The sequence below is a fragment of the Siphateles boraxobius genome, unplaced genomic scaffold (genome assembly GCF_051911475.1).
Source record: "Siphateles boraxobius isolate OS27281-9 unplaced genomic scaffold, OSU_SipBor_1 16, whole genome shotgun sequence".
Classification (NCBI taxonomy): domain Eukaryota; kingdom Metazoa; phylum Chordata; class Actinopteri; order Cypriniformes; family Leuciscidae; genus Siphateles; species Siphateles boraxobius.
In genome coordinates this window covers 365,105-388,930 of record NW_027508766.1, presented here as the reverse complement: position 1 = coordinate 388,930, position 23,826 = coordinate 365,105, and the positions used below count along the sequence as shown (strand labels likewise).

The window sequence follows — 23,826 nt, the reverse complement described above, 5'->3', positions numbered from 1 at the left end:
CTGCAAAGTTAAAATATCTCCATCATAATTCATCCTGATGCTGTACATGTACAATAGAAGTTACCACATAGCTTAATGGTTAGGTCGATCTACACTACACAAGCAATTAGGGAAGTAATTGCAATCCCCCTGCACCCCCCGCTGGTAGGCATTGGTAATGTATCCTTTGAAATCAAGAGCTTGTGAGATTTTTCTCCCCTTTTCCTCTCTTTGTCGTGTATTTATTTCTGTCCTTCCTTCCTTTTATCCTCTGTTCTGAGCTCTTTTTCACTGTGCGTGATTAACACCATCAATAGGTCTAGTTTTGACCATGATCCATTGACCTTGATCATTCTTAAATGAGAAATATATTGATATAAATACAGTGCAGTCCATCTTAAGGAACAAGTATGAATAGTTTAGTCTTGAATGCTTTTAAATGTTTATTTGGTAGTATAAAGCCCACGCTGTAAACTAATGTGGTAAAGATGGAGTGTGGGAAAAGTGCAAGAATGCCGGGATGAATTTCTGGTGTTTTTCTTTTTATCGATAAGTTAATCAGTAGCATTAGGTGTGTTGTGTTTTAACCTGTATTAGTTTCAGTAGGTGTCTGACACACACAGCTGACTGAACTGACATAAATTGGCATTGAAATATTTAAGTGATATTAGCTATTATTTTGATGGGGTAACACTTTACAATAAGGTTCATTTATTAAACCTAGTTAATGTGTTAACTAACATGAAGCAATACATGTGTTACTGTTTTGTTAATCTTTGTTAATGTTAGTTAATAAAAAATGCAGCTGTTCATTGTTTGTTCATGTTAGTTCACAGTGCATTAACTAATGTTAACAAGATTTTAATAAAGTATTAGTTGAAATTATTATTAGTATTATATGTTGAAATTAACATTAACAAAGATCCTGTATAAGTGCAGTTCATTATTAGTTAATGTTAACTAATGAACCTTATTGTAAAGTGTTATCAAAAATGGCTTTAGTTAAATGTATTTCAGGTTGGGTTTTCCTTTGATTTTCTCCTGGCAGGTATTTGACGTAGGCTTTACTTAAGTTATTTTGCTTGCACCTAACCCAGATTTGAAAAGGTGAAATGTGTTTTGTAATTTGTTTAGCCAAATCTTCCTTGTGGTTCAACGTAGACTTAAAGGGCACCTATTATGCCCCTTTTTACAAGATGTAATAATGGTCTCGGGTGTCCCCAGAATGTATTTGTGAAGTTTCCGCACAAAATACCCCACAATTAAGTTGTTATAACCATTTGAAAATGTCATTTTTGGGGCCTGTTTTAAAAAGAGCTGTTTTGGTGTGTACCACCTTAAATGTAAATGAGATGCATATCCCCGCCCAGCCCAATAGTATCCAGCTGCAGACCCGCAGCACCACCAGTTTCAGAACCCCAGCGCCAGAACCGGAAGTAAGGGGCGGAGCTTACGTTCTAACACCAGCGCCAGGACCCGAAGTGAGGGGCGGAGCTTACGTTCTAAACCGAGTAACGCCACCTAACGTTTTGGAGCGTAATTTGCTTAGACACGAAACGTCATTATTACACACGAAATGTCATACTTTATACTTATTATAATGATACATTAAGGTATAGTACAATAAGCATTTAAAACATTGATTTTGTGTAATATAATTCTATATAGTTATCCGTTTTATTGTATTATGAGAGTTACTTCCTGATCGTGAAAATAAAGCTTGAAACTTATGGTCATTTTATATAAAATATACTTTATTTCACAAGAACATGTGCAGCATGCATTTTTCTTTATGTAAAATAATGTCAAAAATCTAAAAAGAGAGAGAAAATCCGGCATTGTTTTAAAAGAAACCATAAAAATGTACCGTACTTCAAATAATAGCCGAGTCCCAAATAGACGATTGTCTCTTTACAAGCCTGGTGTGGCTGCAGGTCTGGGTAAATATAAGTCCGGTCTCAAATAGAGGTCGGGTCTGTTTTTTAGTTTCAGGTTGTATTAAATCTTCTAAAACCCGTCAGATCGTCCGCTTTTTGGCGGAATAGAATGACTGCTGCGCATGACAGGGCGCTTAACGAGCAGAGAGAGAGAGAGAGCCCCGGCCGCGCGCGCGCACTCTCACGTCTTCAAACAACACGAGCACTGTCTTGCTCTTTATTTGTCACATACCAGTTATAGTTCATACAACGAGCAGTGACTCACTGTGTAATAAAAACATACCCTAAATATTATTTAAAAGGTGCAACAATTTTTAATATTTTTAAATACTTGCAAAAATAACCATGCTTGTGTCATTGTAAATAATTCCGCCCCTCCCTCACTTCCGGTTCTGGCGCTGGGGTTCTGGCACTGGGGTTCTGAAACTGGTGGTGCTGCGGGTCTGCAGCTGGATATATCTCGCCCAGCCTTTGGATGAGGGCGTAACTTGCAAACCTGTGGCAAACAGTCGGTAGTAGCAGAATGGCTGAGAGTGAGTGAGAGACCCGCTGTTTTGTATGGCATTCAGCCGTACCCTGGGAAAACCCAGACAACTTCCGGCAAATTTAGATTTGCTCTGAAAGTTAGTCTGGCAAAGAGCTCATTCAAGCCCATTTCCAATCCGCCGAAATCGAGGCACCAATCAGAAACGTTGGGGCGGGCTTTACACAATCACGACAGCACTGGGATTTTGAAGCAGATTTTGTAGCCTACATTACAAAGATGGATGCCGCCGTCGAACATCACTCGTTCGAATCAGCTATCGCGTCTGTTTTAAGCCATAGTAGCGATTTGAACGTTTCCTTTTAGTTAAAACCCGAGCAAAGAACAACACTCGGAGATGTTTCTCCGCCGCTCTGCATACGTCATCTCCTTCATCGCTCTGATTGGGTTTAGGTCTATCCGCGACGTCCGTTGGTGACGACCCTCTGAAAATTATTTGTCTATGACGCTTTGCCAGACCATAACTCAGTTACAACTTTTAACCAGGCTAATTCAGCCGTACATGTATGAACCGGAATCAGACCCAGATGATGAAGAGACTCCGGCAGAAGAAACACAAATGAGAATGGACCAGGACGTCTCGGAATGGTTATTTGATACATGTATGTAAGGAGTTGTAATCGCGTCCCTTTTGCAATTATGGATGTGCAACACACACACAGACACACACAAACTGTGATAACGTTGGCGCAATGTTTTGAAACTACAAACACAAATACTGTGATAACGTTTGCTACGTACAAACGAAATTACATTTATTCGAGGGACCTGTTGCGTCATGTTTACGTTTGTCGTACAGGTGCTTATGTGGCAAATGTGAGAAGATGGCTACAGAACAAGAAAATATATTCTGCAGAGAGATAGAACAGGTATTAATTTATTTACATTTGTAATTGTTGCAAAAAATAATACGTGACATAAAACTGTCTGACGCTATTTGTTGTATGGAAGGTTGCAAGACGGATGAAACAGCAATTTTGATGTCTTGTCTTTACAGAAAACATAAACAGTTTTTAATACAACATCTTTAAAAAATAGATTTATGTGTGGTTACACACTATACAAACAAGGTTTTAATTATTACACAGACATCCTACGACGACGACAACAACTTTAGACGCATTTGTTGTTGAATTGGCTGACATCGACTGAAATTACTATTTGCTCAAAAATCATAAAATACACTTACTTCTACTGGAGGTGACGTTGAATCGCGAACAGTAGGCAACGATCCACACTTGAGGATTAACTTTGAAGCAAGACCTGCTTTGAATTGACCCTCGTTCACAAAACAGTCTGTCAGAAAATGATTCGCGCAAACATAAATGTATTTTGGAAGTTTAAGTGACGCCTTTCCTTCCTAAATAAAATCCATCCACTGCGTTTTCAGTGGCTCTGATGTCGGAAGTAAGTGAATACTACTATGAACATTATTACATCCCACAACAGAATCATGTTATGTTTCTTAGGAGGCATTTTCGACAAGGCAGCACAAATCGTCAGAACAACGGCTGTTATTGAAACAATGGAGGATGGTGAACAGATCACCGAGGGATGGGTCTATGCCAAAACCACAGTGTCAATCAAACCACGTCGGTGGGCGGGGCTTGCTCAATTCTACGTCACACTGAGCCGAATCTTAGAACAGCTCGTTCTGAGCAAGCGGCAACCTCCCGGTCTCCCTCTTGAAACCAACACGGAAGTGAATTAAACTGCAATTCATCGACTGGCCGCTTGAGGCTGACTGCAAAAGTGAGCCAAATCTGTATCTCCCCCATGTTAAAATGCCCAACTTTACAGCCGAAAAAATTATGTTTACAGCCTGGTGCCTTAAGTTGTTTTGGTCTATACAGCTAATTTTGCCCTTCATGACAACTGTGAGGGGGGTGAATTTTTTTATAACTCATCCGTTTAAATTATATTAAGCATTAAATTCCTGCATAATCAAGGGCGTGGCCACTTGAGTGACAGGTGGATTGCCGCTGCTGTTATTACTAGCCGTTTGTCTGCTCTCTGTTAGCCATCATGTCACCTCAGCTGATTCCAGCTGCTGAACTTGTCATCTCTGCCGTGTTTGTACTCTTTTCGGGATTATTTCATACAGTTTATTACACGCCGCCCTTATACCTTCGCCCACGCCATTGGATTCCGTCGTTGTCGAGTATCGAGAGAACAACCAGCGCTGTTCTTCAGTTGTTTTCCTCTGTGAACATGCACTCATGGATGTCTGACAATATCGTTGCTTTTTGGAGTTCAGATTTAAAAACGTCTAAGGTATAGAGGCCACACTCGTTCTGCTGTAACTTACCGTTGATCTTACGGAGCAGATAGACTATGTTATAATATGCTTTTAGTGTTCAATAAAAAGTAACGTTACCGTCAGATTAAATCCTGCAGGTGTCAGTGCTTTCTTTTCGTCCCTTAAATGAGCGCGGATTTCTAGTGCATTACTTGAACTTCTTAGGTAATATCTATCAGAATTTAAAATGGACTGAATAAAGCTCTCTACGAACTTGACGTGCATTGCCGCGCTGACTGACATGTATGCGCATTTATCACTGTCACACACACACACACACACACACTCAGAGCAAATATTGTAAGTTACTGCATGAGAATAATAATGCATCACAATACACGTTAGTCTCATGGTTAGTTATGTCTTTTAACTATTATAGTATTTCCAAGGGCAAAAACATAAACTTTAACTATTGGCTTTAGGTCTACTTCAAGTCAGCTGTCACTTTAGCGCGAGGCCAGTAGCACATTAGCTTAGCCTGAGCAAACTCGATCACGTCGAGCTAGGCGGGCGTAGTTTCAGCATCCAGGCACCTCAACACCACCCACGTCCCGCATTTTTGCCCATTTTCGCTTATCCGGGAGTGACGCACTGTGACGCGCTTCCAAGATGGCGACGAGTGACTCCGCCCACTTTAGGCTTCAAAAACGCTCTTCAGAAGCCTACGGGTGACGTCATGGATACTACGTCCATATTTTTTTACAGTCTATGGTTCTGAGACAGTGCTTATGATTTATTGAGATTGTAAAAAAAACACTGGGTGGATTTTTATCATTCTAGGGTGGTTTTGCTCCCATAATGCCAACACACATGTATGTTCAAACACCATGTAAAAGTGAATTTTGCATAATAGGTGCCCTTTATGGATGGTGATAGGATCCTGCAACAATGTGTGCGCAAATGACTCATGGAATGATAATTCTGCCCTGGATATTGACTGTCAACATCCATGACCTGTTTGACAGACCTGCTCGATAGTTGCTTATTAACACGGCTTGACATTACACGCCATTAATTAATTATTTACTAGGGCTGCAAAGAACAACTGTATTGATAATTGATTCAATTATTTGTTAATTTATTCAGATTTTCCACAACTGTGCACAATGCTATGCATTGTGTAGCCTAATAAAAAAAATAAAAAAAAAATTGTTAAGGATCCTTCATACCAAGAAAAATAACTATAACGATAACTATATTGGCGTACACCTAAAGAACAATAACATTCAGTTTATTATAAGAGTGTATTGCAGTCCTTTGGCGTTTAAAAAAATGCTCATATTAAAATCGGGTGGATTCTGATTGTCTGTCAATGTTTTTATCATTCATCAGCTGGAAAAAAAATATTCTGAAAGTTATTACAACAATATCATTATATATAATATATAGTGTGGACTTTCATATTCTCGTAGGATTAGAACGATTATAAAAAATGTAGTTATAGTTATCATATTTGGGGGGGGAACAGCTCTTTACAATGAAAAAGCACCAGAAGAGTTTTTTAGTATAAATACTGGTATGTGGTGAACACACACACATTCTTTCCTCTGAACACATTTCTGTCATCATGTGACATTCTCCTGTAAAGTTATTTTTCATTTAAAATATTTGTCCTTGTGTTGCATACAGCATATCTAATTGTAGTTAATTTAAAACCTTAATTTGATGTTTAACAAAGAATGTTGTTTTGATTCACATGATTGGGTTTCCTTGCTGTTGTACTCTGTTTGATTGACATACTCAATTAAGCTTTTTTATTTTAAGTTTAATGACAACAGCAACTATCACACAGATCTATTATAACAACATAACAGATAAGACACTTACATTCTTTCAAAAGCTTTATATTTCAAAAAAATATATTGTTTAAATTTCAGGTCTTCTAATTATCCTGAAAAAAAGATAAAAATAGTTTCAACATTTGATAATAATATAAGAAATGCTTCTTGTGAACCAAATCAGCATATTAATGATTTCTAAAGGATCATGTGACAGAAGACTGAAAATTCAGCATTGCCATCAATAAATTACATTTTAAAATATTGTGAAATAAAAAAACAGATTTTTTATTGTAATAGCATTTCAATATCTTGACTGTATTTTTGATTAAAACAAATGTAGCCTTGGTGAGCATAAGAGACTTACAGTATTTTAAAACATTAAACTAGTAAGTTATATCAGGCAACTCTCCAGTTAATATCATTGTTAGGTGTTTTTCTTCAGAGACCTGCTAAATTGTGCCCGTTATCTTAGTAATTTAGAGCTGATATTAAAGAATTGAAAATAATTTATGTCATGGAATATTTGTCAAACTGATTATCAGTTCACCCTTGCCTGCATTCAAAGTGCATTGTTCGCTGAGACAACCTGGCAATTTGAAATTATAAACTTATGAATTGGTTGCAGCCCTGCAATGTACCTTCTTTCACCTTCATTTCCAGATATTTTTACAAGGCATATAATGTTTGAACAGGGGAGCTTGTTTATTATTCGGATGTCTTCTTGTAATTGTCTCTCTCAGTCCTCTTCTAGTTTGATTTGCTTTATTTTGGTGCTATCAAACTGTAGGCTGCAATACTCTGACTGATTGCTCTGTGATTAAGAGATGTCTGTGTGTAATAATTTGCATATATTGTGAATAGGAATCAGTAGGGTGCCTTTAATAATGTAGAATATGCAGATGTGTTAATTGGTAGGGGGGAACGGCCTGCTTTCTGTTTGTTTACTAACACTTTCTTGTCAGAAACTTCTCATTTTTTACTGTCTCACCTCTCTTTTCCTCTTGAAACTCTTTCCACACCTTTTTTATTCTCTCTCTCTTTCTCCATTGCCTTTCTCACTCTCTTCTTCTCACATTCTCGGCTTTTCTTTGTACTATAGCAGCCTCACAGCGAGGATGAGGATCGTACTTTGTCCTTGACTCTCATTCTTGGTCCTTCTCGCTTTATTCTTTCACTCTTTCTCACTTTATGCCTCCCTTTCCTTTCCATGCCCTTGATGCCAACATGCTGTCTCCATGGTAACTGGTGCCTAAAGGAAAGTGAGTCTTGAGCCACAAAAAATGTGACAGGTGCTTTCACAGAAAAGGGGTGTATAATGTGGGAGAATTAACGAGTGAGTGAATGTATGAAATGGTGGTGAAAAATCAATTTGAAATGAGGTTTTTTTTCTGCCTTTAATTTATTATAATGTCTCTCTCTTATTCTCTGTCATTTCCTCATTAGGGATTTTTGAGTCGCAGGTTAAAGGGCTCAATAAAGCGGACTAAGAGTCAGCCTAAACTGGACAGGAACAGCAGTTTTAGACACATCCTGCCAGGCTTCAGACCAGTGGACAACGACAGGTAAACAGAATAAATATACTTTCTCGTTCCATTTTTTTTAAAGCAGAAGTGTGTGTGTGATTTCGATGCCACTAGAATCACCAAACAAAACTTGCTCATTCATACAGACATTTACTCTAAGTTTATAGAGGATCTGTGTTTTAGGATAGTTTTAAGTCAGTGGTTAGCAACCTTTTTTGACTCCAAGGCCCCAAAGTGTCCTAAACAATATTCAATATTTCTGCTCTGATGACAAAGCTGGTGGTTCAAATATTTTTTTTATTTACAGAAACTAGGTTTATTAAATAAATAATTATAAATAATTAAATTAAAATAAATTCCATAATATCAGTTTTAAGAGCTGATTATATTTAAGGATCAAAGTCTTACAGGTTTGAGACATGCATTTTTCACTGTTTTAGATTAGTTACAACCTGTTTTGTTTTAATTTATTTTAATCATTGTAAACCATTTTGCGGCTGTGAAGTGTGTGATTTGGAAGGATGTTGAGGCCCTCTAGTGGGTTCTGGCCCCCTGGGTGAAATCTACTGTTTAGAACTATAGCTAAAATTATCAACAAAAAAAACAAAGCAAACATCAGCTTTAAACAGTAGAGTCAGTCACTGACTTGACTAGAGATGAGTTGTTATAGTCATCATTGTCATGGCCCCAAATGTTACTGGACACAATAAAAAGGGATTTGTTTTAATTTTAAAGCTTTACTGGATGTGAGATGTACTATATGAGCTGCTTTATGTGGCGAAAGAGTCTCAGCATGGATGCGTTTGCATGTGTTTGCATTCTGTGAGCTAATTCTTATGGTATAACACATATGTAAATGTGAGATTTTGCATTTCCTCCATGTCCGTGCTGCATAATTTGCTGCACAGTGAACAATGACGTGTAAAGAGAGTGTGTGTGGTCTGAAAGTTTGTGTGTGTCTGTTTGGCAGACTGGTTATTGAGGTCACTTTTGACATGCCTCTCTTGTCAGTGAAAACCGACAGAGCTTTGCTGTCCAATCTGTCATCTGCCTCTTTCTCGGAGATGCTCCTTCATGCATCTTCTCATTCCCTTATCCCATAAATATCCCTCACTTTAAACAGACTGCTGCTGTGCCCTGCTCTTGAGCTTTTGCTCATTTCTATGCAAATTTTGGCTCTGAAAGTTTCGCTGTACTTTATTTTACCGTAAATTTGATACACTTACCACCATTATGTGCACAATTTGCAGAACAATAACAGTTTTAGAGCTCTGGTACTAGTTTGGTACCAGAAATAGACTGAAACGAGAACTTCCAGGTTTAGCTGTTTATTCCTCTTTTATTTTCTTGTTTAAATCTTTAAAGTCGACATTGACTGAGGTATTGTGAGATGGGAGTCTGCTGTAAGTCTAAATGTAAATCATAGTGAAGTCAGGCTTCCAGGCAGGGCAAAAATACATTGATTGAATGGTCAGTGTCCAATAAGAGTTTGGAGCCTCTTGCCCAGTGAGCATTTTTCTTTCCTCCTATTTAACTTTAGTATTTGGTGCTTTTATATCCAATGGATTCCACTCTACAAACAGATTCATAAGGTGGCATTACAGTCATTCTGTATGACTGAGGATGATGTTGGGGAAGCAGGCTTCCATTTAGTTTTAAAGTAGTCACTATGGATTTTAGAACATGGTTAACCAGTTTTAACCAGGTTGACCTCAGTCCAACCAGCCATATGATCAACCAGATTGAACTAGCTCAAAATCTTGCAAGATTTTCTAGCAGGGAGCAGTATTTTTGTTATTGTTGTGGTTGTTCATTTTGAAGAAATTAATTAATGTATGTATTTACTGTATTGTTGTATTATACTTAGTTAGTTGGTAAGTTTGGTTCATTTTTTTATGGACCTCAGACAGTCCAACCCCAGTTTGTACTTTATCTGCGCTCAGCGTTGATTATCTCGTTAATCTGGGCATTAGCCTGCAGTGTTTCCCCAGTTTAGTTTTAGCCATTAGCCTAGACCCTAAGGGTTCCCATTCAGTCACAGCCCTCGTTTTATCTTATATCAGCAGCATTAACATCAGCCACTGCTCTAAAGCCATGGTCTGAGCTGCTCATCCATTCTTTACACAAATGAGATTATATGTGCGGATGCTGCTAATCCCAGAAGCATCTAATTTGATTGGATTAAGTGTAGTAATTGTCTGTGCTGTCAGCATTGCTTGGCTGGAGCAGACTATGGATGGCTGTGCTTATACAGATAGGGGATGAGTACTCTAGACTTCTGTGGGGCCAAATGGATTTTTGTTGAATTTCTCTGCCCAATGCCCTGGCTGATGTGAGTGCAGCTTTTTCGATCTGTGCTTGAGTGTTTGTGCATGTATCTCTCTCTCTGTTGTGGATTATTCCATTCATTTGGCTGAAAACGAGCCTGTGGTACCAGACAGTCTGATTGTGGCTTCTATTAGAAAGAGTCAAGAACTCTTAATAGAAAACAACTCTGCTGTTGAAAGCACTTAAATCATGGGATATACATATACAAAGGCAGATATGTATAAAGGGACATTTATCATGCAGTATCAATATATAATAGATTCACACTCGTTTCTCTGTTGCATTGTTTTTTTATAGAAACCCTATATGTTGATGAGGTTTTGTTTTATTCATTTCAGAATTCACCATTTTTTAACACTTTCTATCTTTCTTTGTTTCTCTCTCTATCTCTCTCTTTCTATGATGTTCACCCTTCATTCATTGAAACGTTTAGTTTGTACTTGTACCATTTGTCCTCTTGGCACAGATGGCACTTAGAGACTTGATACCACACACAAGTTGAACCATTTACCAATAAACCAGGCTGTTCGGTTCTGGTGGGTGGACAAGAGGATTGTTCTTAGGGACCGTTCGGTATTTATGGAAAGGGCCACCGGAGGAAAATAGGGGAGGGTCATGTCTTTTTATTCTTTGTTGAGGGGAGGGTCAATCAACTTTTTCATTTCATTTTTTATTCAACTTTTTTTAGTCTAGGGGGAGGGTCACCCAACTTTTGTATTCATGAAAACAGCAACATTTCAAAGTGGCTTGTTTGGTGCATATTTTTTCCATGTAGCTTTATGTAGCTCTCTCTGTCTCGGTCCCCCATCGCTATCAGATGGGTCTGACCCAACAAAAATCCAGTTTGGCGCTGCCTGACAGTGCGCGCGCACTTCAGTACGCGCTCAGAGAAAGTGCATCATACAGAACGCCAATTAAATATTTACCCGGCATAGCTTTAAAGCACGAGCAAATAATGAACTTTTGTGATTGCGAATAAGTGCAGTGTCCTGTGAATGTACCTCTACCGCGGCATTAACATGTGATATGAATGTACGTTGAGTGCATTGGGACTGAGGCGCCAGAACTGCAGCTGATACCATATTTTAGTTTCCATTCTTATTGGGTTTCCACAACAATATTAGTGAGTAAATCTACTGAAATTGCCACCATAACAGTGGAGTGTGATGTGTTAGACTTAGAGCTACCACATTTTTAAATTAGGCTACTATTAGAATTATTTGAAGTTAACATAGGCTAATACAATACGCAGACCTACACCAAAAAACTAGTTGAGGATAAATTCTTTAAAATTGGGCAATTCCAGCATTATGGACGTGACATTTGCAGTCAAAACTTGAAATATAAATTATCAGAAAATGCATTTAATACTGAAACGTCTGTTTATATATCCATACCCCCTTAATAAAGGAGTCAAGACATTATTCAAATATCAGTCTACACATGCGTTTTATATTTAATATGAGCAAAATACACATGTGACGTGACACAACAAATCTTTAACTTTAAGCTGGCAAAATATTTTTTAATAATTCTATGAATTACACTGCGCAAACAAAAGTAGCCTATTAACCGGATGAAGAAGGGTCGGCCTCCACAGAACATAAAACATTATTTTTTATTTTATTTTTCGTGTTCGCATTTATGAGGAAAAAAACAATGTTACGGATGTGACAGTTCTCCGTTACGGACATGACCGGTCTGAAAGCGACTTTAAAACTTTCACAGAGACTTCAGAAAGCACAAAGCCTTTTCTTTAAAGTAAATTTCATTTTTTATTAATTGTATCTTAATTTTAATTAATGTTTCATCAACCAATTGCCTGGATTTAATAGATAATAAGTAAATATAGTAGAAAATAGATCATCATGACATGGAGTCGCCGGCGCGTGAACTGGACTCTCCTCTCATAAATTAACCGAAACTCAGCGTATAATGTAGCTACTTGCCTCACAGACTTGAGAAATATAAAAAGCTTGATGTCTACTTTTAAACAGAACATTTAAAAACGAGAAACAGACTGCTCTCTGCTTATGTAATCCGTATGAAATCTGCACTTCTCTCTGGCGCGTTATTGTGAAGATTGCGAGTCAGCATCGTCAACTTCATCTTGAAGCCGACACACTGACACAGAAAAACGTCCTGGTTGCGTATGCAACCCACCGTTCCCTGAAGGAGGGAACGGAGGACGTAGTCGACTCGACTGAAATGGGATCACGCCAGGGAGCCTATCATCTTCGATTACTATTGAACGAGCCAATGGAATTTGGCGTGCGTGATTTGCATCACACACTCCGCCCCCGCGGCGCGGGTATAAATACGGAAGTGGATGCACGCACTAGTTGCTTTTCGCTGAGGAGCCGAGAGTAACCCGGGGTCAGCGGTGGTCCAGCGGTAGTGGCAAGGGGACTACGTCCTCCGTTCCCTCCTTCAGGGAACGGTGGGTTGCATACGCAACCAGGACGTTCCCTTTCAGTCGATAACGTCGGACGTAGTCGACTCGACTGAAATGGGATCAACCATTGAACACGCCACTAACGCTGCCACCTTCCAGTGCCTAAACCAAAGCCTCCTGATGCCCCCGCAAACTTAAGGCGGGGAAGGACAGGGCTTAGGCCAGGGAAGTCACTGCTGTTCCTACAGGACCACTGGGAAAGCGTTCCCCGTACGTTGGAAGGAAGGGACGCTGCGGAAGCCACATCCAACCCAGAGGGAGGTAATGTGGAGAATACACATATGAACTGGGCGGAAACCGGGCAGTCTAACATATGGAATGTCACTGGGGTGGCTCCAGCCTAAGACGGGGGGAGACACACCGGACAGTGACGGCAGAGAGACTCTGCCGAGGGAAGACACGGGCTCACCGCAGGGAGCCGTATCGTGGAAGAATACACATATGGGGTCACCGAAGGGACCGCAACATATGGACCCAGCCTAACACAGGTTCCACACTGCTTACGAGTGGTAGGCCTAACACCAGACGTTCCGCACGTCCGACGTCAGAGGGGTGTGGAGGAACTCAACAGGGTTCAATTTTAAGGGAACTCACTGGAGTAGAAAGGCGCACGTATCCAGTCCATAGGAGGGGAATGGCGCAGCAAGCCGACACTTGAACCGGGCTCACGGTGAAACTGGCTTCATGAGAAGGGAGCCCATGGGAAGCAGCGGTTCAACCAGGTGTCGTCCAGCCCCCAACTCTAGAATCTGTTTAGCAAAGTATATCGTCAACGCCCAGGCGGAGCACTTTACACTCATCATAGAGGAGCTCAACACCTAAGTGGACATGTTGCATCTCGGATCTTTGCCGAAATGAAGGCAAGCACTAAGTGCAACTTCGCATGGAAACAGCCTTCCCTCTCTGCTGAATTCCAACAGATACTTGAAGAGCTGGTCTGAGGTCTATGACTTGCATTCTGTACACGTCCAAGCGAACGGACAGAGAAGCCAGGGCTGGATCTGCCTCCTCCAGGGCAGCGCTTGCAGGCTCACCACCTGCTCCTATTACGGGAGAGGTAGGAACCTTGGGCACAATCCGAGCCGGGGTCTCAGCTTGTGAGAGTTAGCCGGCCCAGACTCCAGGCACAATACGTTGACCGAAAGCGAGCAAGTCCCTACCCTCTAGTAGAGACCACGCGAGCAGGAGAACTGATATAACAGAATTTTTAACTCACTGCCTGCAGTGGCTCAGGGGCGGTCTCTGCAGTGCAATCGCACCAGGGACAAGGCCCAAGAGGATAAAGAGGGACACAAGGATTTAATAGACCTTGCTCCTCAGGAACCCGACGATCAGAACGTGCTTCTGCATACTTCTGCAACACGATGAGCGTCGTTTAAACACCGAGGCAACATCATTTTGAGGGTGAAGGAAAACAGCCTACTGCAACCCATCTTGCAGGAAAGAGAGCACTGAAGTGATCGAAAGCTTTCAGGATCTCCTCTGGAGAGAAGACGCACTCAACGACTAGGTTCCACTTCTAAAGGCGTAAGCACGCTACCTCATTCTAGGGGGTGCTCGCAGAAGTGATGGTAACTATCACACATTCTTGTGATAGCCACCTGAACCTCCGCGTTCAGATGTAAGACCACCCGGAATACCCGGGGGAAGAACGCGTGTGCCCTCGTGCCCCGCCCCTGAAGAGTTTTCCGGGGAAGTCAGGAAGGCTGTTGATGGGAGCCAGGTCTAGTTGGGCCAATAAGGGGCAACTATGAAGACCTGTTCCTCTCCTGACTTGGCACGTAGGTGCAAGTGACGGGCGCAAAAGACAGGAGCATTGCTCAACACAACATGTGAAGATCACTGGGCTTCAGGAGCATTTTCTGCTCAGCACTTGGGTGTGACAAGTTCACTGAGCTTCAGGAGCATTCCTGCTCAACACCTGAGTGTGATAAACTCACCGAGCTTCAGGAGCATTTCTGCTCAACACTTGAGCACGAAGAACCTCACTGAGCGACAGGAGCATTTCTGCTCAGCACTTGAGTGTGACAAGTTCACTGAACTTCAGGAGCATTCCCTCACTGAGCTTCAGGAGCATTTCTGCTCAACACTTGAGTGCGAAGAATTTCACTGAACGACAGGAGCATTTCTGCTCAGCACTTGAGTGTGACAAGTTCACTGAGCTTCAGGAGCATTACTGCTCAACACCTGAGTGTGATAAACTCACTGAGCTTCAGGAGCATTACTGCTCAACACTTGAGTGCGAGGAACTTCACTGAGCACCAGGAGCATTTCTGCTCAGCACTGCGTGTGATGAATTCACTGCGCTACCTGTGACGGACTCACTGAGCTACAGGAGCATTGCTGCTCAACACCTGAGTGCGATGAACTTCACTGAGTTTCAGGAGCAACTCTGCTCAACATGAAGTGTGATGATCTCACTGACTTGAGCAGCGCAAGGCGACCCTGAGTCGCCGTCACTTCTTAGAAGGCTCACTGGGGTTAAACGTATTCTGCGGGCCCCTGGGACAGCTGGGACCCAGTGTTTGTCCAAGGGTAGTCCGCTCGGTTTACTCAAACACTGGCGGAAAAATAAAACCGGGGGGGCAATTGAGCGGCCCCGGAATGGTCAAGACCCAGCGGACCCAGGGGATGGAGTCTCCACTTGCCCTGGCTATAACTGTCGTGAGGCTCGATGGCGGCACGATTGAGTAAGCGGGAGGGGTGGAACAAGGCGCCCTCAGAAGCGTCTGACTCCAAGGAGGAGGTGACGGGAGAGTTTGTGACACCCGCAATGTGTAACAACTCGAGGCACGAATGCCCGTGTAGTCGGGGGTCGCCCAGGCCCCCGTTAAAACACGCCCTTTGTACATGGCCCCTCTGCTGAGGAGGGTTTGGCAGCAGACCGGGATGAACTATAGTCACACAGGGTGAGCTGTCACCTCGGGACTCGATCGTAAAGCTAGCGCTGAAGCGGTCACATACGGAGGAAGCCAACTTAGGCTGTCGCTATCGTATACCCCAGGAGCCTCTGAATCTTTTCAGTGGGACCCTTTCTCACTTCAACACCAGCTGAACACATTCTCACTGGAGAGACGTGTTGGACCGAGTACCTCTCCAACACTGAAAAAGAGATACTCAGCCCGTGGGCGAGATTACTCTCTTCCAGTTGACCTGAAGACCCAACGGGCTCTGGAGCACTCGAGGGGAAGGGCACCACGTGTCCTTCAGGCCAAAGCTGCAGACCAATCTTGGGCCAAGATGGTCACAACCCACCACCTAGTAGCACGAAGAACGGGTTTACAACTGGCCTTCGTACCGGCTGGAGGAGCGGCTATATCAAATCCTTCGCCAGCAGGATAAGATAAGCACGCACAAGTCAGGAGCACTGCTCAACACTTGGTGTGAAGAATATCACTGAATTTTCAGGAGCACGTCTGCTCAACACCTAATGTGATGTTACTATCACTGACCTGAGCGGGGTAGCCGAGCCTGAGGTGGGGCAGCAAAGTAGAGATAGTGGTGTTAGTGTGCAGTGCAACACTTACCTGTCTCCACTAGCGGCAGGGGACGTGAGAAGGCGGATGACCGGGTCCTCGAACGCCCCAAGCTGCCTGTTGGCGACCAAGGGAAGCTGGGGGATGTAAGGCTATTATACAGGGTCACATCCGCCATACTGGCCCACTTGGGACTCAGGAATAGAAAAATTGCTCTTTTTCTGAATATGTGGGTACCGCTGACCCCGTTTTTATAGGGGCCAGCGGCGGAACAGACACACACATAACAAAAAACTCCAGCCGGCCCTCCAACCAGCCAGAGGGAGTGGATCGGCGACCACTCCACAAGCAACTCCTCCATCCCTGAGAGCCCGTCCAGGTTCAGCGTTTTCTTTTGCGCTGGAACTTACCACCTGGCTTGGCAGCGCCTGGAGCGGGCTGGGCGCCCCTTCCGCAGCCGGCTCCGCGCCGGAACCTGGGTGAAGGCTGCTGCGGTGGTTCGGCGGGAGCTGAGGCGGCTGCAGGCGGACGCCCTCGGCGACGAGCAGGCGGAGGATCTGACCTCGGGGGGCGGGTGAAGGCAGCAGCGTCCCTCCGAGGCAGGATGTGCCGGATGGCCTCCGTCTGCTTCTGAGCTGTAGAGAACTGTTGGGCAAAGTTCTCCACAGCGTCGCCGAATAACCCAACCTGGGAAATGGGAGAGTCCAGGAACCGAACCTTGTCCGCATCTCTCATATCGGCCAGGTTGAGCCAGAGATGGCGCTCCTGGACCACTAGTGTGGACATCGCCGAACCCACCGCGCGAGCTGCAACCTTCGCCGCCCGGAGGACGAGGTCAGTTGCAGTGCGGAGCTCACCCATGAGCTCAGGGTCCGAACTACCCTCATGCATGTTCATGAGTGCCTGGGCCTGGTGGACCTGGAGCAACGCCATGGCATGCAAGGAGGAAGCGGCTTGCCCACAAGCTTTGTAAGCCTTGCCCGTAAGAGCGGACGAGAACTTACAGGCTTTAGAGGGGTGACGAGGATCACCTCTCCAGGAAGCGGCCGCCGTTGGGCATAACTGCATCGCAACGGCCCGCTCCACCGGAGGGATAGCCTCGTAACCCTTCACCGCTCCCCCATCAAGGGTAGTGAGAGGGGAGGAGCTACTCAGGCGGTTTCTGGCAGAGAAAGGTGCCATCCATGCCCTCGTAAGCTCCTCATGCACTTCAGGAAAGAAAGGAACCGGGGCGGCGGACTGAGAACCAGTACGGCCCGCCCCGATATACCAATCATCCAACCGAGACGGCTCGGGACACGGTGGAGGGTTCCACACGAGCCCTACCGCCTCGGCGGCCTTTTTCAGCATAGCTGACATCTCTGGATCTGGCTCGGGCAACACTGGTCTCCCGGAGGGAGGCAGTGCAGCCGAGTCATCATCTCCAGAGTTCAGCTCCCCCTCCGATGCTGCGATTGACAACGTATCCCCTGGAGGGGCCCCAAATGACACGGCTGGCCCGTCCATTACAGAGGGACCAGCGGGATCAATGGGGAGCTCCACCGGTTGGGGTGTGAAAGAGGAGTGAGGGACCCACGGGGCGTGGCCGGGCGGATTACCCCTCACTGTGATCCTCAGATCACCCAGCTTGGACGGCACCCCAGTCCTCCTCTGGAAAGGTAACCCAGAGGAAGAACAGGGGCGGGGCCCAGAGGTGGGGACTGCGCCAACGCTTTTAACGAAGGCGAGTCTAGATCTCAACACCGAGATGGACATGTTCCCGCAGTGAGAACATGCCTCATCCACGAAAGCTGCCTCAGCATGCTGTAAGCCCAAACATGCGACACAACTTTCGTGACCGTCAGAAGGGGATAGTGCCAGACCGCACCCAGAAACGCACGGATGGAATGGCATCTTGAAAAAGACGCACTCACACCCGTGTTGCTCTTTTAGGAAATGGGACCGTCACCAGTGCCGGAGCACACAGGGAATGACCGCGGCAAACACTGAATAGTCTTTCAACTACCAGTGAAGCACTCACTTCTCGCCCTCTAACCAACCGTCAGCACACAAACAAACAGTAGAAATTTGATGCTGTTAAAACAGCAGTTGAGAGCTGAGAAGCTCGCGATCACCGCTGCACCACGCTGTAGAACACCAACACTGGAGAGGTCTTCCCGCAAGAACACCGACACACTCGCTCGTTGAACACAACAGCACTCTTCAGAGACATCAAAGACGAACGGCTCCGAAGCGAAAGGCAACTAGTGCGTGCATCCACTTCCGTATTTATACCCGCGCCGCGGGGGCGGAGTGTGTGATGCAAATCACGCACGCCAAATTCCATTGGCTCGTTCAATAGTAATCGAAGATGATAGGCTCCCTGGCGTGATCCCATTTCAGTCGAGTCGACTACGTCCGACGTTATCGACTGAAAGGGAACCTTGTTTATTAATAAACAATTAAAATCTCTCCTTGCTATATTTGACATATTCATAATCATTACTTTTGCCGGTTCTTTGTGGCAGCTTTTAGATACTTTATTGGGAGCACCACGGTCACCCTTGTTACATGAACGCGTCACCACTGCATCAGCACCGAAAACATGATTTTTTTTAAAAATCTAAAATAAAATATCATGATACGAACCGAATTGTAGGTTTGGTCTATCGTTACAGCCTTAGTAAGATGAGAAAGCAGGAGTTTGTCATGGTCGTAAAAAAAAACAATGGCTATCTGAACATCTTTGCCAAGCGCAAACCAGTAGCCTACGTAATCAATAAATTATCGGGGAGGGTCATGCCTTTTTTCACAATCATTTTGGAGGGTCATAGAAAAATGTATTACTGGCGAAGGGAGGGTCAAGTCTTTTTTGACTACAGATCTCAAAACTCCTCCGGTGGCCCCTTAAATAAATAACGAACAGTCCCTTAGTGTGTAAACTCAACTGGATTTCAAGTTAAATTTTTTTGGGAGTATCTAATGAATGCTGATTTGTTTTTAAAGGGACCATCAATCTGCTCTGATTTTAACCCACGTTCATGTAGCAGCAGAATACAGTTGTCAGTCCTGTATTTGAGTCCTTAATATGGTAATGTTCACACACAGTACAGTTATTTACAGGAGTGACAACCGCATTCTATAACTGAACTCACACCCGTAAAATTTTAGGACTCACAATCGCATTCTCTGAAAACCTGCGCTGTGTGAACAGAACCGGACTGGACAAATAGTTATCCATCACGTCATACAGTGCGAGAGAGACTCTCTAGGGTGCACAAATGTGTGTCTGCTGTGTGTTGAGGATTTCATGTGTGGTTTCGGTAACTTATAATGACGGAGATGCGAGCTGTGTGTGATGGTAAGGTTTTAGATCCAGTCACTGTTCTCCACTGGAGCTGCTCATATCGGTTCCCTTCGAGGGAACTCGCGATGCATCAACGACGCTTTGGGAACGCCCCCAGCGTGAATGCATCTGAAGCATCTATGTCAACTAGTCCAATGGAAAGAATGATCGTCACGGGCGGGTGACGTCATGACCAGGAAGTGATAAAAGCGCATCCGGTGCAAGCGTTGTGTGTTTCTGTCTGTTATATTTACTGTTGTCTGTTATATATTGGAAAGTTTTGGCAAAACAGCTTTACAAGCTCTGTGCTTCTCCCTGCCCACGTTATTTAATGAGTTGGGACACACACAAGCTCTGTTTAGTTTGTTTGGGAGTGGAGCATGCGGTATCAGCCTTTGAGGGGGCTGATTGCCAGTATTGCGAGATGCTTTCGCTTCGCATGCTCCGCTCTCGCCTAGCGCTTTTCGAGGAAAGTGGCCAGGCTCGCGATCCTCAGGGTGCAGGACCCGCTGTTGCCAAAGCAGCACGGAGAATGCAATCCTGGAGAACGCAAAAGGATCTTTCAGGGGGGTTGGAGACGGGTCCCCGGGCCTTATCTCCTTCCTTATCTGGAGGATCCAGCACTCTCCCTCCGGTGTCGGAAGCCCGTTCTGCGGTTCCTTCTGCCCGGAGAGAGAGCCCGATGCTTCAGTGCTCTAGCTCCGAGGAGTTAGACGTGCTGGGCATCGAAAGTGAAAGCACACACACAGGGGAAAGAGATTCGCCACCTCTTTCCCCAGCATATGAGGAGATGGTGGAAGTGATTACTCACGCTGCTGATAAATTACATATTGAGTGGCCAGCCGAGAAAAGAGGCGCTCGTCCCAAAATCAAATTAGACGAGCGCTTCCTCCCATCTAATATTTCACTTCCACCACGGGGCCTTCCTTTTTTCCCCGATCTGCACAGTGAGCTGTCCAGATCGTGGAATAAACCATACTCGTCCCGTCTATTCAGCCCCCAAGTTCATATTTATTCAGGAATAAAGGGGTTGAAAGAGTATGGTTATGAGTCGATGCCCCGGGCTGAACAGACGCTGGCAAGCTATCTGTCACCCGGTCCAGCATCGTCTCTGAAGGCCTCGCCTTTGCCCATGCAGCAATTAAAGACAACATCAACTTTAGTGGGCAAAGCATATACGGCAGCAGGTCAGGCTGGAGCATGCCTTCATACTATGGCAGTGCTTCAGGCATACCAGACTCACTTGCTGGGTGATTTAGACAGGAGTGAGGGAGTGGGGCCCGATGAGGTTCGAGAACTTCGTTGGGCCACAGATCTGTCTCTCAGGGCTACCAAGGAGACCACCAGAGCAATTGGGCGGTCTATGGCAGCCCTGCTGGCCACTGAGAGGCACCTCTTGTTAAATCTTACGGAGATCAAATAAAAAGATAGATCTTTTCCCCTGGATGCCCCGGTTGATCCTTCTGGTCTCTTCGGCGACGCAGTAAATGTGGTCGTCGATAGATTCCAGGAGGCTAAAAAACAATTGGGGGCATTCAAAAGACTTTGCCCTCGCCGTGTCCAACCCCTGGGGCTGCTGGGCATGAGCAGCCCCAGCCATCAAGCTCCTCATATCGCTCACAGCAGAAAGAGACTCTCAGCCTAAGCTTTCTAAGTCTAAGCCGAATCTGAGGACCGTTCTTCAGGCTAAGAAGGCTTCGGCCCAAAAGAAAAGCTCCTGATGTCACTGGCGTCAGACCTGTGAGGGCAGCACCAACCGGGTTGGAACGGTACACAGCTCAGAATACGGTGCCCGTTCCATCTCAGTGTGGCCTCACAGGGCTGTTCTGCCAACCCCGCCACCCTCGGTGCTTCGGGGCCCGCAGCGGTCTCCAGCGAGCTTCTGGCGCAGTGTCAACGCAACATTGCGTCAGACTCTGAGGGGGGTTCAAAAACAGTCAGTTAAGTTAGTTCCTGCCGGTATGTTTCAGGCTCCCGAACTGACTGTCTCTATAACACCAGAGGCCAGCCTTGAGAGACTGGTTCCCTTAGTGGGGAGGTAAAGAGGTAAAGGTTCTGTTAGCGAAAGGAAGCTATAGAACAGGTGTACTCGCCCGACAGAGAGTCAGATTTTTACAGCCGTTATTTCCTTGTTCCAAAAAAGGATGGAGGGTTGCATCCCATTCTAGATATTTGTCTGTTGAATCGTTCAGTACAGAAACTCAAGTTCAAGATGCTACCACTCAAACAGTGACAAAGTCAAACAGATCCGAGGACTGGTTTGTCACGATAGATCTGAAAGACGCTTACTTCCATGTTTCCATCCTCCCTCAGCACAGGAGGTTCCTGAGGTTTTCTTTTGGGGGCAGAGAATACCAGTATCGGGTACTTCCTTTCAGTCTAGCTTTATCAACCCGCACGTTCACAAAATGCGCAGATTCAGCTCTGGCCCCACTCAGGCTGCAGGGCATACGTATTCTGAACTACATAGACGACTGGGTGATTATAGCGGAATCAGAACAGTTAGCAGTTCGGCGTCGAGGTGTCGTCTTCGCTCATATGCAAATGTTGGGGTTGTGGCTCAATGCCAAGAAGAGTGTGCTTTCTCCAGTACAGAGAACCACTTTTCTTGGTGTGGTATGGGATTCAGTCACGATGCGAGCCGTTCTATTGCCCGCTCGTGTAGCTGCTATCCTTACAGCCACAAAAGAGCTAAAGCTAGGCCAGTGAAACTTTGAAACAGTTCGAGAGACTGTTAGGCCTCTTGGCAGCAGCGTCCAATGTGATACCCTTTGGCCTGCTGTACATGAGACCTTTGCAATGGTGGCTCAGGACCAGAGGGTTCTCCCCGAGGTGAAACCCAGTTTGTATGATCAAGATAACGCGGCGGTGTCTCCTCGCCTTGGTAATATGGAGGAAACACTGCTTCTTGTCCCAGGGTCCGGTGTTTGGAGCTCTTTACCATCGAGTTGCGATCTCGACAGATCCTTCCCTCACCGGCTGGGGAGCGGTAATGGAAGGCTGCTCAGCTCAGGGTCTGTGGAGGAGTCATCATCTATCTTGGCACATAAATTGCCTGGAGATGATGGCTGTCTTCAATGCGTTGAGACATTTTCTCCCAGACCTGAGGGGCCATCATGTGCTTTCCGGACAGACAACACATCGGTGGTCTCTTATTTAAATCGTCAGGGGAGTCTGCATTCACATCCGCTTTGCAAACTGGTGCACCAGATCCTCCTGTGGTCCCTGGGAAAAATACTCTCTCTGAGGGCAGTGTATATTCCAGGGGGCCAGAATATACTGTAGGAGCAGACACCCTGTCGAGGCAGGGGCTGAGGTCAGGGGACTGGAGACTCCACCCCGAGGCGGTGGAGCAAATATGTTTTATGTTTTATGGCCAGGCAGAAGTGGATCTGTTTGCGTCTCAGCACACGACGCACTGTCCACTCTGGTTCTCCCTCACTCAACCAGCCCTCCTGGGGCTATGGTTCAGACGTGGCCGAGGCTACGTCTGTACGCATTTCCCCCTGTTGCTCTGCTCCCAGGAGTTTTGGAGAGAATCCCCCAGGATGGAATAAGCCTACTACTAGTAGCACCACGCTGGCCGAGCCGAATTTGGTTTGCGGACATCATTCATCTTCTCAACAGTCCTCCCTTGGAGATCCCGATCAGGAGAGACCTTCTGTCTCAGGTAGGGGGCACAATATTTCACCCCCTGCCAGAGATTTGGAAACTATGGGTTTTGCCTCTGAGGGGGCCCAACTCATAGAGAGTGGTCTCTCAACCGAGGTTGTTGAGACCATTCTAAGCTCCAGAGCTCCTGCTACGGGGAAACTTTATTCACTAAAATGGAGAGTTTTTACTTCTTGGTGTCACCAACGCCAGTGGGATCCGGTTAACTGTTCAGTAAACACAGTACTCGACTTTCTACAAGAGCATTTTACATCAGGTTTATGTCCATCCACGCTCAAGGTCTACATGGTGGCCATTGCGGCTTCCTACGCACTGGTGGGTGGTGCATCTCTGGGTCGATACCCCCTGATTACTCGTTTCCTTCGAGGCACTTCGCAACTCGCACTAGGGTTCCGGCTTGGGATCTGGCCATAGTTTTAGAAGGCCTATCTGGGGCTCCCTTCGAGCCCTTAGATTCGGTCTCAGAGAAATTTCTCACTTTGAAATTTTTTTTTCTGCTAGCTATTT

At 45.0% G+C, this 23,826-nt stretch overlaps 1 protein-coding gene across 3 annotated transcripts in view; it reads left to right on the top strand.

Moving 5' to 3' along the window:
* dab2ipb (DAB2 interacting protein b) overlaps positions 1-23,826 on the top strand; it is a 222,745-nt gene that overhangs the window by 99,897 nt on the left and 99,022 nt on the right. For all 3 annotated transcript variants that reach the window (XM_077231049.1, XM_077231052.1, XM_077231051.1), the window contains one exon: positions 7,984-8,102. In XM_077231049.1, the coding sequence (XP_077087164.1) occupies positions 7,984-8,102 (119 nt within the window). The remainder of the gene's footprint in view (positions 1-7,983; positions 8,103-23,826) is intronic.